Source organism: Peromyscus californicus, unplaced genomic scaffold (assembly GCF_007827085.1).
Source record: "Peromyscus californicus insignis strain IS unplaced genomic scaffold, ASM782708v3 Scaffold_1__1_contigs__length_55948999, whole genome shotgun sequence".
In the NCBI taxonomy this organism is placed as follows: domain Eukaryota; kingdom Metazoa; phylum Chordata; class Mammalia; order Rodentia; family Cricetidae; genus Peromyscus; species Peromyscus californicus.
In genome coordinates this window covers 23,228,191-23,243,960 of record NW_026294492.1, presented here as the reverse complement: position 1 = coordinate 23,243,960, position 15,770 = coordinate 23,228,191, and the positions used below count along the sequence as shown (strand labels likewise).

The following is a 15,770-nucleotide window of genomic DNA, read 5'->3' as shown; positions in this document are numbered from 1 at the left end:
AGGAGTCCGCATATCACAGGCCAGTGTGGAAATCCGTGAAAATAAATACTATTCTGAAGTCTTGAAGGTTTCGTTCAAGTTGAAGACAGAGTTGTGTTCACTCACTGAAAATGGAGTATGATATTATCCCTACTCAATCAACAACCATGCCACTAACCAAGAGTGCAAAGCCAACCAGGAGAAGCTTTAGTGCACTCAGAAATCACTTTTAATATCAATGACAGAAAGATTTCACTTATTCAACTCAGGCAAAAATCCTTCATTAGACCTGGAAGCTGAGCATACAAACATCCATTTGTTCATTTGTATAACTAGCCGATTTCACTGTCCTTTATTTCACCAAAAGCAAGTACCAGTTTGCCCAGACGTGGCTGAGATGAAGAAGCATATTCTAATACTTTGTAATGTCATACATTTGGGGCTGAGTCAAATCTGACCCCTTTCCAACAGAGGGCATCAAGTGCAGCTCAAATGCAATAGCTGAACTTCTAAGGGAAGATGTGAAAAACCGATGCTAAGGAGAGATCCCATCTTTTGATGAAACTATTAGGTACTACAGACTTGTCAAAATCAACTCGAAGGGGGAAGGCTGAAACACTGTGAAGCAGTATTTTTAGATAAGCTGCTTCATTTTCTTCCCTTCTTTTAGAACAGATGCAGATTAATGGTTTATGCAAGGATGCACACTGACATTCTGCTCAACTGTTTTCTAAATGCAATACTGTGGGTTTAAACAGTATGCTTCCATTTACACAAATACCTTATACATAGTCAATGCAGCTTAAGATTGAGAAGAAAACACTTTACCTACTAAGAAATTCACTTATCAAACCTCTGCTCTTTTACACAGTATTTTTAGAAGTAACACAGGACCAAAACATCCAACTATCACTTTATTTATATTACTATGCTTAAGTTACATGGGAAAGACAGCCAAGCAGTTCTGCCCCATTTCAGAAAGCTTCCAATCAACACCAAGTACATGGTGACAAGGAGCTAGGGAAGGTGACATCTGTGGGTCAAGACTGACAAGGAAGAATGGGTTCTGGTGCTACAGTTCCTCTCCAACAAGAATATGGCACACTGGCCAGCACAAGCCATGCTAACACTGAGCCTCCAGCGCCAGGCACAGATTCGGATCTCTTCTTGAAGCTAGCAAATTAAGTGAAATAACTGGGTTTAAAAGAAAGTTTAAAATGAAGCCCAAATAAGTTTAAAAACCATGCTCTTGACATATTCTCTACTCAAAATGTACACAAAACACTCCTTTTCACTCTAGGAGCCCCAATTTTTTCCCCTCATATAGCCCACCATGTAGCTGCAGACTCTTCTGCCTCAAGATGTAAACACAGGGAAAAAATTAACGGCATCTGCAAAATATTCTCTCTACAAACTGCTGTTGGATGGGAAATACAAAATTAAAAAAAAAAAAAAAAAAGAGAGAGAAAGAAAGATTCTATCTCAAGATTCTCACACCCTCTTGTTCCGCAGTTCATGAATCCGACTCTGATGCTAAGGTGACAGTGTATGTAAGTAGATTTTTGTTTTCAGTGAAGGAGACCTGGGAAAAGATGGATTTATCTTTCTTCTTCAAGAGTTATCAGATGGTACATGCTCCTCAAAGCCTTCACTCTCTCGAACTAGTGCACGTTCCAGGATCACACGGCCTTCCTTATAACGCTGGCTGTCTTCAGTAGCAAACTCATAGATCCAGCCCAGTTTGCTATTGCAGTTTTTGCAGCTCACATCTCGAACCATGTGGCGGCCAGTGAGCATGACCCGATCTTGAACTTCACTGTACTGCAAGTTAACTACCTAAAAAACAATACATGTACACACACAAAAACGCTTGTAAAGTCATGTAAGTTAGTGACAATTGTGACAATAGGAAATGTATGTGCAATTAAGTATTACAGAGCTGTGCATGCCCATGATCCCAGTGTGGAGAGGCCGAGGCAGGAGGATCATGAGTTTGAGGTGAGACCAGCCTCACCACACAGTGAGACCCTGCCTCAAAACAACCAACCACCGAGCAAGTGTAGTTACACTCATGATAGCCACCTAGAGCTGGTTTGAAGAGATGCTGGGATAGCTAGGTCTGTGCTACTAGGCCTGTAATCATAGTGTTTGGGAGGCAGAAGTAGGAAAGAAGGGGTTCAAGGCCAGCCTCACCCAGTTTCAGGTCAGTTTCAGGCCAGCCTGAGCTATAGGAGATTCTTGTCTCAAACCCTACCCCTGATACACACACTAAAAAAAAAAAATTAATAAGTAAAAAACAAAAAATACGTTGCTGAGACAGGTAAACATCTGGTAATTGCACTGTACTGGGTATCTAATTTGGGAATTTTTTAAGAGTTATTTTTTTATGGATGAGTGCTTTGCCCACATGTATGCACATGTGTGTGTGGTGCCTGTGGAGGTCAGAAGGCATTGCATACCCTAGAACTAGAATTACAGATGGGTGTGAGCCTGCATGTGACTGCTAGGAACCAAACTTGGGTCTCCTGCAAGAGCAACTCGTTAACTGCTGAGCCATCTTTTCAGCCCCCAATCTAATGTAGTCTTTATATAGTACTAGACAAGTCCAAGTCTCGCCATTTATATATGGTAGTTATATTTCTGGTTGTTGTGAAGAAAAAGGTCTGGAATTGAAGCTACAAAATATATGTTTGGGTTCAATTGTTAATTCACTCTGTAGTGATGAATGTAAGATAATCAAAGAACCTGTCACAATACCATCAGTGTTCCATAAAGTGTCATTTTTGTTTCTGAAAACATACTCTATATATACAAACATGTTGGGCTAGGCTAAGCTACCACAAGCTATACAATGCAACACATTAGTTTAAGGAAGTGCAAAGATAATGAACACAAGAATTGGATTCTAAAATAATATGGAGAATTTCCAACCATTCTAAATACCCAACAATCCTCTAAGCTTTACTTTCCTCTAACAGATCAATAGCAAATAATTTTGGCTTTAAAGGTTATACAGTCTTAATTCCAACTACTTAGCCTTGACACTAACATAAAAACTCAGACTATTTAAGTAAATGAATGAGCAAGATTGAAGACTGTTTACAGTTAACAGGCAGCTGGCCTGTCACAATGTCACCTCATCCTGTAAACACACTATTGATTCTGAGAGAAGCTTCTTTACTCATGGAACAGAGCAACAATCTCTAATGAAAAGTTAATCTGATCTTCTAAAAGCATTCACTTGAGACAAGACTAGATCTGTTTCTTAGTCTTAAAGATTTGGAAATTCAACTTTGCTAGGCTCCAGAGTGCACAATCACATCAACTCATCTCAAAACAGGTCCAAAATTTCAAAGTCAAGCAGACTAGACACACATTTGCAAATCTGTAAATGCTTTTCCTTTTGGTAGATCCAAAGAAGCCAAATGATAATCAGAAAGCTGACTGGCAACCATTAATTATACAGCAAGAGAAGTTAGCTAGATTCGCTTCCAATAGATAAGCTGCAATGGCTACCTCCCTAATGGGCCAGTCAGGGACACAGAAGGGAGAGAAGATGGGTATGTCAGCCTCTTTTTCCAAATTCTCTAAAGTAACACATTGTTATACTGCATATTCCTCAAAGAGACAGAGACCCATCCTTTTTTATTGCTGTTTTGAGACAGTCTCACTGTGTAGCTGAAGCTGATCCAACTGGCCTATAATTTCTCCAATTTGTGGAAATCTTCCTGCTTCGGCTTTCCAAGTACCGGGATTATAGACAGAAGCCACCACATTCTGCCTCTTCTAACTCTTTATTTAGGCTTTATAAAAATAAATAGGTAAATAAAATAAAATCATGTCCCAGTAATGTATCCCTGAAATCCTAGAGACAAGCTAACAGGCAGCCTCTTCTGCAGGTTTCAGCCGCCATTCTGGTATTTCCTGGTGTCTGTAAACTCTTGAGGGAATAGTCTAGTGTTGCTGTCAAATATATCCACTGAAGATACGTAAGAATGAAGCTTTTTTCCACCAACCTTGTTAAAAAGAAACGCTCTACCGGTGGCGCCTGTGAACCTCGTAGAGATGAGTTCTGAGCGGTTGGTCAGGATCGTATCACAGTTTGCACAAGAAAACAGACGGGTACCACCGATATGGTCAAGGAAGATTCTGCCCATTTTGAGAGCTAAACTTCTAAAAACCTAGAACAAATGGAAAAAGATAAGACACACATTATTAAAAAAAATTGGTAGCATCTATTAGGGGAGGTATTATAGATTATTTATATACTATGATCTCAGGTTTTTTTTTTTTTCCTAGTACCTGTTCTGTGAAATATCTGACCCTGAACAAAGGGATTCAAAGTTCACACAGTAAACAAATAACCAAGACACCCCATAAACATGCTTAGTTGAGACTAAGGAGTGGTATCACTTCTCTGTTGGTTGTTGGAACAAACAAAAGGAAAATGGAATTTCATTACAAAATATGTATCTATCTATCACTGGCACAGATGGGCTGAAGAGATGGCTCCATATTCTTAAAACACTGGCTGCTCTTGCAGAGGACTTGGGGTTGATTCCTAACACCCATATGAAGGATCACGACTGTAACTCCAGGTGATTCAATGCCCTCCAAAGGCACAGACCTACATGCAGGCAAAATATCCATACACACAGTGTGAACAAAGCTAGCACAGCACCAGCGGTAAGTCTACATTCTGAGCAAGTGGTATGTAATTTAAGGAAAGACTCGGAGGTATGGGGTACAGGTGGGGTAATCAGATAAGAACAGATAACAGTACAATTTCAAAGAAGAAAGGGCTGGGAATATAGGGTCATTGGCGGACACCTGCCTGACATACTGGAAGCCCTGAGTTCTACCGCAGCACCACACACTACACACACACAAAGACAACGAAAATAACAACAAGAGGGACCTGTGGCTTGAGAGGGAGAAGTGAGCTGACGGTCTGTGGTCACTGTCCAGGGCAAACAGCACTAACTTCACAGTCAGTCTGAGTCTAAAGTCCATGGAGCCCTTACTTTAAAATCCACAATTCTGGGAGGGTTTCACTCCCACCCCCCACTTCACCCAAACAAGTTGACAGGTCAAAGGTTGCAGCTGTTACAGAATAGTAGCTGGAATGCAGTTCCACAAACTCTAAGACAAAGTTCTTCATTACCCTCTACTGCCTCCCCCAAGGAAGGGGGGATGGTGCTGGCCTAGCCAGCTTCAGGCTAGAGCTACCAGGACAGAAAAGGAGAACAAGGACTTTCCAGCTATGATGTAACTTAGCATTAAGGAATTTTACTGATTACTGATCCAATAAATTATACAAGCACTAAAATCCTCAACCAACAAAGCTTTGAAAACAAGTTTCTGAAACCAGGATAACACACACTTTAGTATTTTAAGAGTTACAGAAGGCAACAGATTCAATCCCTTAAATTCACTGCAATTCATTTCTCCTGAAGTATTTTTAAATCTCTAGAATATACGCCAGGTTTCATTTTAAAGTGTTTCTGGGTGTTATCAGTTTCCTGTGTTTCAAATGTTTACTAACACGTTAAGTGTTGAGCAGCTGATACAGTTGTTCTGTGTGTGGGGGGGGTGGGGGGGGGGGGGGCGGGGACGGGGAGAATCCAGACATATCTGCAGTACTTTCATTACAAACTAATAAGGAAGCTCTTTCTTCTTACATTTATGAACTTTTCCAGCCCTTAGACAATCCTGGTGTCATCAGAAGGGTCGTTCTGAAGGGAAGAGTGGACACAGGAGAAGGAAATGGGTGAATGGATGAAAAAGTATGACACACGTTTGAAATGCCATAATGAAATCCATTCGACAACCAAAAATACTAATTAAAAAAGAGAAACTAAGGCCGGGTGGTGGTGGCGCTCGCCTTTAATCCCAGCACTCTGGAGGCAGATCTCTGTGAGTTCAAGGTCAGCCTAGGCTACAGAGCAAGATCCAGGACACTTAGAGCTATTACAGAGAAAAACCCTGTCTCAAAACAAACAAACAAACAAAAACAAACAAAAAGAAAACAAGTATATTAAAGAAAAATCATCAGAGGCAGGATTTATCAGTTCACATTTGAGGTATGCCTGAGAAAGAGGGAGTTCCAGGGCAGCCAAGGCTACAATAAGACTACTGGTTTTCTGTTTTTGTTTCCATTTTTAAAGGAACAAAAGCCACACTAGGGCTGGAGAGATGGCTCAGAGGTTAAGAGCACTGACTGTTCTTCCAGAGGTCCTGAGTTCAATTCCCAGCAACCACATGGTGGCTCACAACCATCTGTAATGAGATCTGGTGCCCTCTTCTGGCCTGTAGGCATACATGCAGGCAGAACACTGTATACACAATAAATAGATAAATCTTTAAAAAAAAAAAAAAAAGCCACACTATGCAAATCCCAACACCAGACTTAAGCCATGGTAGTTAATTCTGATTTCATTCCTGGCAATGCTTGCTGCTTTTACAGTCCTTAAGCACATTTGATTCAACGCGCGCGCGCGCACACACACGCGCGCGCGCACACACACACACACACACACACAGAGAGAGAGAGAGAGAGAGAGAGAGAGAGAGAGAGAGAGAGAGAGAGAGAGAGAGAGAGAGAAACACTAACTTAAGGCCTGTCAAGTTGAATTCATCAGCCCAGAGATACAGCAGTGAACAAAACACAAATTTCATTTAAACTATACAAGCTCGTATTAACTTTAAAAAGGTGAACTGAAACTTAAAATTTGGGGAAGAGCCAGAATTGGTGATGGACCCCAGTAATCTCAGCAGTCAAGAGGCAGAGCGCCCAGGGAAACACCACAATTTTCAGGCCAGTTTGGTCTATTTAGCAAGTTTCTGGACTACAGAAAGAGACCCTGACTCAAACATTAACTAAAATTTAGGGAAAGAGGACTGGGGATGTAGTTCAATGGTAGAGTGCTCACGTAGTGTGTGTAAGGCCCTAGAGTCACTCCTTACATCACAAATAGATTAATTAAAAATAAATGCTAAGCCGGGTGGTGGTAGTGCACACCTTTAGTCCCAACACTTGTGAGGCAAAGGCAGGCAGATCTTCATGAGTTTGAGGCCAGGCTTATCTACAGAGTGAGTTCCAGGACAGCTAGGGCTACACACAAAAGCCATGCCTTCAAAACAAAAACCACAAAATTCTAGGTGGCTGGAGAGATGCTCAGCAGCTAAGAGCAGTTGGTGCTCTTGAGGACTCAGGTTCAGCTCCCAGCACCCATATCAGGAAGCTCAGAACTGACTGTAGATCCAGCTCCAAGGGCTCTGACACCCTCTTCTGGTCTCCATGGTTACTCATAACCATGGCTGACCAAAGCACACATAAATCTTAAAGAAATAAGATTTGGGCCCGGGTGGTGGTGGCGGAGAGAGAGGTCAGTGGTTAAGAGCACTTACTTACTGCTCTTGCAGAGGACCAGAGTTCTGTTTAACTGCCTGCAACTCCAGCTCTAGATCTGATATCCTCTTATGGCCTGCAAGGGAACCTGTACACACGAGATACGCACACTCAGTAAATAAAACAGAACCCTTAAAAACAAAATTTGGGTAGAAGGGCCTGTACTTTTGAGGGGAGGGGATCAGGTAACGGAATACACAACATATTTTCTCATAGCAACTATGTTTAGCAGTTCACTGTTCTCTCCCATCCCAATTTATTTTTTCATTGCGCTTCAGCCAGAATTTCTGGGATTTGTTTTAAAGGTAATTTTCTTTCCAACTTTCAAATATCAGACTTGATTTAACGGTAATGAAATAACTATTTCTAGATTGACCTTAGATGCTACTATGGAAGACGCTATGGTTCCAAACAAACTGTACGCCTTCTACCTACATCATTCTATCTTTGGCTCAGTATTACAGGAATAGCTGTGACCGACCATTTGGTACTGAGGGTAAATAGACTTAATATGCCTTCTTTCCTGCTTCAAATTCATTCTATTTTTTACTCTACCCAAGTATTTTTACTGGTTTCAATTATATGATTCATTACCAAGACTAAAAATATCTAGAAAGAACTTTATGTTCATGATTCCTGATTGTGATTGCCATTTACATATAAACATAAGTATTTTTAACTATAAAATGTAGTTTTTGTTTGCCAAAAAAAAGTTATGTTGTCAACAGAAGTAAAATCTCTGCATGGTCATTAGATCCCAGCAAGCCTTAGCTTTACAAGGTTGGAAATGTAAAGCAGTACTGAAGTACTAGAGCTGGCACCAGGCTGACATCAATTTCAATCCCACTGCTGTATCCTGAAAGTCTGTGTCCCCAAGGAACTTGTACACTGAAACCCAGTCACCAATGTGATGGCATCCGGGGAGTAACTGGGTCATAAAGACAGACCCTCATTAGAGGATTGGGGCCCTTAAAGAGGCTCCATGGAGCTATCTTGCCTTCCTACCATCAAGACACATCTAAAGGGGCATCAATGAACCAGGAGACAAGTCTTTACCGACACCACTCTGCTAGGGCTTTTTTCTTCGAACCATGAGAAATAAACTCCTATTGTTTATAAATCGCCCAGTAGTCACTTCCGTAGTCTGAAGAAAGCCACTTTATTCTTGAGGAGGGGACATTAAAAGGCTGAGAGTCATCACATTTGTCTGGACCTGAACAGTGTGAACTGTCTCAGACCTAAGCATGTTCAGTGTATGGGACACTGCACTTGGTACATATCATCTAACTGTAATAATTCTTATAGTAGTTATATATTACCCTACTTTTATAGGTGCAAAAATATAGCCCATGCAATTTCCAACAAGTAGCCAAAAATTAGAAAACAACTATAAACATACCACCACCACTTTCGTCAGTTTGGAAAGCCTTTCACCACATGTATTCATACACTCATTCCATCTAAGACTGTTAAAGGCCACAGTGTGTTTTAAACCCAGCACACATTCACAGATAATGTTACACTTACGTTGGATTAGTGCCACAAAGTACAAACAGGGAATACAATTTAGCTACTACCTTCTAAAAGCTCTACAAAACTGCTTCTCTATAAATGTTGAAACCTTTTGTTGGAAAAACTTGAGACAGGTCATGGTATGTAGTTGAGGTGGTCTTGAATTTACAGTATTTCTCCTGCTTCAGCCTCCCAAGTGATGGGAATATAGACCTATGCCATCACGGTTACCTAGAGATGATTCTTACAGAAAAACTAAACACCTTAGAGGCCGAGGCAGAAGTATTTGGAGTTTAATATCAGCCTGAGAAGTCCAGTGAAGTTCTGTCTCAAAATAAAACTTAAAAAATGAAAGGGAAGGGGCAGAATGTGGAAAATGTCCCCGAGATGTGGCGCTGTGAAAGAGCATTCTGCCTAGCATATGAGGCTCAGGTTTGAATAATGGGGGTGGAGGGTTGATCCTAAAATTTTATTGGGCTCAGTGGTAGAGTGCTTGCTGGCATGTGAGAGGCCTAGCTTCCATCTTTAGCATCTCTTCAGAATATCAAAAGAAAACAAAAATCCCAAAGAGCTTATTAAGAAATACTTCATCATGTGATAACCTTGTCTACTGGTAAGTACCCCATGACTCCTTGTAACTCTATGAAGTTGTATCATCATCCCCACAAACTGGTTTTGCTTCTAAAATTCTCACAAACTAGTCTGCAGCTAGTCTCTTACTGTGTCCCATTGCAAAAAACATATTATTTGATACTTTTCTGTGCTCAAGTTCCACGTATGGCTGGAATCAGGACCCAACTAAGAGTATGGATTAAGTTATATTTATGATGCTCCTTTCACTTCAACATTTCAAGTGAAACCAGTGCAATATTAGTCTGTAAGTCACACTTAAGCACAGCCCTTCTGGCAGTACTTTTGCATAGTTCCGAGCTATGAAATCCTAAACAAGTCTAAGTATCAAACCTGGTTGCTTAACAGTTCATCTGCTATTATCTGAAGTAGTGAGGGACCAGGATGAAAACACAGTGAAGTTCATAGACAACTCAGGTATTTTACTGATTATCTTCAATTTCTTCTCCCACCAAAGAGCACCCTTACCCTAGAATTTCTAACTTCCATTCGCAACAGGAGATTCTAGTTAAGTAACTGTATCTCAGGATCTCCACCTTAAATTTTTTAATTACACAATTTATCTATAAGTTTAAAAAAGAAAACTACCTTTCTTTCAAGGACCTATGAGACAATGTCCCTAAAAAGGAATGATTTTAAAAATTGGACATGATGGGTCTGTATAAATCCCTAGTTTTCAGGTCATAAAACAATTATCAAAAAAGGCTGTTTGGCTCTTTTGAAATGTGGTATCTTATTGTTGGTCTGTTCTGACTCAGCAGTTAAGAGCATTGGCCACTCTTCCAGGGGACCTGGGTTTGATTCCCATCACCCATATATGGACTCACAACATCTGTAACTCCAGTTCCAGGGTATCTGATGCCCTCTTCTGGCCTCCACCTGCACCAGACATATAACTAGTGCACAGAGTACATGTAGGCAAAGCTCCTATGCACAGAGAATAAAATAAAACCCGAAAACAGAGGGGTCAGCAAACCAGGGTCAGTTGGCCAAATCTAGATCATCTCTAATTTAACTGCCCACATGCTAAAAACAAAATTATTCTTTTAAAAGGTTAAGAAGAGGGCTAGAGAGATGGCTCAGTGGTTAAGAGCACTGGCTGTTCTCCCAGAGGACCTGGGTTCAATTCCCAGTACCCACATGGCAGCTTACATCTGTAATTCCAGTTCCAGGGGATCTGCTACCTTCACACCAATGCACATAAAATGAAGTTAAATAAATTATTAAAAAAAAAAGGTTAAGAAGAAAACATCAAATATTTTAGTGGTGATAGTTTCTCTGAAACATAGCCACACTCCTCTGTTTATACTTAACCTCTTTCTAGCTACCAGCAGAGTCTATGTGGCCATTGTATGGACTGGTGGCTTGCCACACTCAAACATCCCCATCTCAGTCCTTATCAGGACATGTCTACCCTGCTTAAGAACACACTGAGAACAGAAAAAAAGATCTTCACTTAGAAAGCAGTCTTTCTCAGAAAAACAGAAACTTGGCTGGCAGTCAGGTCTAAAGATCAATAGGAGTAGCTGACAAATTACTGTAATTCCATTCCCATTTTCCTCATGGATTTTCTGGCTAAAATCATTGGCATTCTGAGTTGGGCACAGTGGCTCAGGTCTGTAATCCCAGCATTCAGAAGACTGAGCACAGAGGATTGAAGTGAGAGTTCCAGTCTCAAAAAACAAAAATCCTTAGCTTTCCATAACCACTTGAGCATACTGAAGATCAACTATGTGAAGATCATTCAAATCAGTAATACATACCCAGCCGCTGCCTCCTCACTTCACCCCCAAGAACTTACACAGTAGGGTCTAGATTATTTAAACTCTAAAGCCAGGTGCTATTTTTGTATTTCAAGCTCCCCCACCCGCAATACCCTTGTAAACTTTGACAAATTGTCCTGTTTCCTATGTAAAAAGGCAACAGCAATATCTCTGAATGAGAATTAAATGGAGCTACTATATCCTGAGAAAAGTGCCCTGTATAGTGAATGCTAAATAAAAGTTGTAAAAGTAGACTACACATCCCATTCCAACTCTGCCCCACCACAGATGTGAAAATAGGGTTCAGAATGGATACAAAACAGTAGCAATGAACAGCTTCGCCTCCTGTTAATTACAGCCATGTTAAGTATTCAGGTAGTAGATTATAAACAGGACGAAAGCTAGAAACCTAAGATTTCAAATTCTTAGTGTCTCAACTTTGGTCTTAAAATAGGTACCTGCCCTCCCTATAATTAATAATCCAGTTTGGTCTCTATCCTGGCAAATGGATTTAGCCTCAGGAGGCACCATTTCCTACCTCTAAAAATACCAAGGCGAACAATAGGCATCTATTTTCATTTGCACAGGACCTGGTGGAAAACGTCCACACTTCAGAAAGACTATTCCTTAGTTAAGGAATTATACCTTTGTGGTATTTCCACAAATACCCATCACAGTGTTCCCACCACCTCTGGACAGAGCAGAGGGTTTTTTTTTCACTGCACCAGATGGGGGAAGATAAAGTATGTATAAGGAGGCTGGTATACAGGGTTCTAGTAATGAAAGGGTTACAAAAACCTGCCCCTTCCAGAAGTAGTTTGTTTTTGATTCTGCTAAAATGAATTCACATGAAAAACATGGTTGTCTATTTGGTTTTCAGTCTCTTCTCTCTAGAACAAAGGAAAGAACAAAAACCATAAAACTTTTTAATAGCTGGAATAATTATTAATATAGTAATAAGCATTTGATGCTATTGAAGTTTCATTAACTATTTTCATAGCAACTTGTAACAATAGTCTACTTAAAAGTTACAAGGACAAACAACAGTTCAATCTATAAAATCTATTTTTTTTCTTTTTGTAATACTGAAAATCAAACCACATTTACCTTGTGTGTGCTAGAAAAACACACACCCACTATGATACAACCCAGCTCAACTTTCTTACTTTTGTACTTGGTTAGCAAGAGCCAAGTTTCAATGACATAAGAAAGCCATGTCATCCTCTTACAGTACAGTACAGTAAAAAGTCACTCTGCTGGGTCAAATGATGGCCTGCTTGTGGGACTGGGTCTTCATTTGACAATAAGTAAATATGCCTGGTCTTCTCACCTAAGACAATGCCTTATTTTATGTTTTGTTAAGCAATTTCCATACTGACTATATTTCTAGAATACTGCTTAGTCATCATTAGAAAATAATAAGACCAGTCACATAACTCAGCAGCTAGTCATGAGTCAGCAAATAATCTGAGTTGGTCATCTCCCCAAAAACTTCTTGGCAAGACAAACATGATCCCCTTGACTGTCGTGATACAACACTGAAAGCTTCTTGCTGGATAGCTACAGTATAGTTTATGTGTTTTCTAGACTCAGGAGCCAAATAGCAAATTCATGTCTAGCTAACACTTCCCAAATTACACATTTGTTACCACACAGCATTACCAGGGAAATGGTGTTAATTTACATAGTTATATAACTGTCAAGGCACTACAAAACAAAGGATAATCTAGATACAAATATACTTAGGACTACCTTCACATCTCACAAATGCACAGTTAGCAGTAGTTTCATGTCTCATAGACTTTTTCATAGGGTTTGGGGTACATCTTATGTCCTTAATAAATTTAGACATTTTTATTAGACCTATTTAATTGTGTGGGGCATATGGAGATCAGGACAGCTTTGTGGAACAAGTTCTCTCTTTCAACCATGTGGGTTCCTGAACTAAGTCAGGCTGTTGGACCTTCATCAAGCACCTTTACCTGCAGGGCCTCTTCCCTGCCCCTTTTTCCTTTTTATTGTTTCTAAATCTCCTTAGTGGACAGGGAAGACAAAAGAGTTGAGGAAAAGTCCCAGTATTCCAACTAGGTGTTCTTTTAGAAGAAGCCACATACATTTTATCAGGCATGCTTAGAAAAGTTACTGTTAAAAATCCAAGTTGGTTTCCCTTACAAATTGAACGTATTTCATTGTGCCTTTCCTAGAGATAAGATGGTTGCTACACATCAACTAAGGGGAAATATCTCTACTGATCAGTAGGCAGGATGAGGGTATAAGGCAGGCATTAATTAACACACCTGGAATCCCAGCACCAAGGACAACAAGGCAGAGTTTAAGGCCAGTCTAGACTATGGGGTCTGAGATTCTACTGAAAAATAAGTGCATTGGTTCTTTCCAAAGAGTACAAAACACCTTGTGCTCCACTACACACACCAGGTTGTGTGCATTTACACACACACACACACACACACACACACACACACACACACACACGTCTGCCAAATTGCACATGCTCCATCTTCTTGCTATTTGTAAAAGCCCCAGGGCTGTTTTTCTTAAGCCCATCTGGCCAACATCAACCCACAGGCTTTTCATTTGCTAAGCCTAATATCAGTTCTCTTCAGAGTACTTCCTACTTCCTCCTCCTGGTGTCTCACTGCCTCATCTTTGAACTTTCTGTAACACTCATTTCGTAACTTACCAATATTTAGCGTTGTGCTGTTTCTCAATTTCATTGGCCTGTAACCTTTTACTAAATTGGGAACGTCCAGAGAGAAGAATTCACGTTTTCTGGCATCTCCTTCTTACCTAATACACTATAACATGCGATTAATTCTTAGTAAAAGAACCCATCAAGGCCCTTCACATCTGGCACAAATATGCACCCTAGAAACACTGAAGAACTTTGTCTTTCTCTATGCTGGAATGCAGCTGCAACCCTGTCTCTGCAGCTTGCAAAACTGTCTCCTCTTATGCCTGTTACTTCACCAGCAAGTTCACTTATTTCCCAAACCAAGGTAAGCCTGGGCTTACTTTCAGATTTTTCCATCTGTCAAAAGGACACCTGAAATAAAAAAAAAAAAATCCTCAGATTTCCAACGGGGCTCTGCAAACAGAAAAAAAAAAAAAGTTTAAAAATAAATGAGCTGTACACCTCCCCTTATTTACCAGCCACTCCAAAGGGAGATTAGTCGGTGTCAGGATTAAACAGACCTTTGTACTACGGCGGCTTCTCACGGCCAGGCTGGCACTACTCGGGTCATCCTACCTACCTGGACAGCGGCGTGGAATAAAACAGGGTGTGCAGGGAGGACGCCTACCTCCGCCAGCAGGGAGGAGCCGCCAGGTGGGCTCCCCAGCTAGCCTTTGGGGGGTCCCCGCCAGGCCGACTGCCCGCAGCCGGCCCAGCTGATCGCGCCCACGTGACGGCCGCCAGCCAATCGCCCGGCGCAAGGCGGAGAGCGCGGCGGCGGCGGCGGCGGCGGGGCCTCCTCGGCACAACAAACACAGGCGGAACAGCTGGGCGGGCGCGGGCTCCCCAGCAGCGCCCCCCCCCGCCCCCCAAGAAGCCCAGGGTCCGAAGAGACCGGGGGGCAGTACGGCAGGGAGGCTGGCACCTAGGCGGGCACGGCCCACCGCCCAGGCACCGGGGCGTGTGAGTCCGGCCTCCGCAGCCGCCGGCTGGGTGCGAGCGCGGCCCTGGCGCGCGGGCCCGCGGGCCGACCCGGAGCGGTGCCCGGGCGCGCCCCCGACGCTGCGGCGGCGGCGGCGGGGACGGCAGCCGTGGGGGGGGGGCGGGGCGGGGCGGGCGTAGGAAAGTGGGGAGGGGTGTCAACCCGGGGCGAGCTGTCCGTGGACCGGCGGACGGCCGCGGCGTCGGTCACCGAGGGTGGCGGGGAGGCGGGTAGTTGGGGCGGGGGGGGGGGACCCGAAGGGGGTCGCGGCTGTTGCGGGCGGCTCGCGGGGCGCTCGGCTGCGCGGCGGGGGCGGGCCGACGGCGGCGGCCCGCCGCAGCCTCACAAAGAGCGACGGCCCGGCCCGCGGAACTACGGTCCTCTGGGGCCCTGGTGGGCCGAGCCGGGACCCCGGACGAGTGCCGAGGCGGGGGGGGGGGGAAAGAGGCACTTCCTGCCTGGGGCCCCCGCCCCGGGCCGCTCCCCGAGGGCTTCGAAGCGGCCGGCCCGAGGGCTCCCGAGTCCCCGCCGGCTCCGAGCCCGGCGCCGGCCGCCGTACTCACCTGCGCGCTGGGGAGATCGGCGCTGCCAGCAGCTCTTTGGCTCCTCAGCTGGGTCGAAGCCCCTCGGCCTCCAAAGTCTTCAGGTTTAGTCAGGCCTTGGCCCCGCCTCTCCCCTGTCGGGCCTCGGCGTCAATCACCCGGCGTGGCCCCGCCCTCCCTCCAGGCGGCTCTCCCGGTTGGCCCGCAGCACCCTTCATGCCTAGGCTCCGCCCCTTTTCCCTGGCACTCTGCCCCTTCC

At 43.2% G+C, this 15,770-nt stretch overlaps 1 protein-coding gene across 4 annotated transcripts; it reads right to left on the bottom strand.

Annotated features, from left to right (window-relative positions):
• Window positions 1-880: 880 nt before the first annotated feature.
• Ypel5 (yippee like 5) lies at window positions 881-15,651 on the bottom strand. Of its 4 annotated transcripts, XM_052746224.1 has the most exons (4): window positions 7,390-7,465; window positions 5,661-5,714; window positions 3,996-4,160; window positions 881-1,815 (listed from the first exon to the last, which is right to left on the bottom strand). In XM_052746224.1, exons 3-4 carry the CDS (start codon window positions 4,134-4,136, stop codon window positions 1,591-1,593), a joined length of 366 nt encoding a protein of 121 aa, XP_052602184.1. In that variant the 5' UTR covers window positions 4,137-4,160; window positions 5,661-5,714; window positions 7,390-7,465; the 3' UTR covers window positions 881-1,590. The 4 variants fall into 4 exon arrangements, with proteins under 4 accessions (XP_052602184.1, XP_052602182.1, XP_052602183.1 ...); XM_052746222.1 differs by lacking the exons at window positions 5,661-5,714; window positions 7,390-7,465 and adding an exon at window positions 15,533-15,651; XM_052746223.1 differs by lacking the exons at window positions 5,661-5,714; window positions 7,390-7,465 and adding an exon at window positions 14,568-14,681.
• Between the last annotated feature and the right edge of the window lie 119 nt (window positions 15,652-15,770).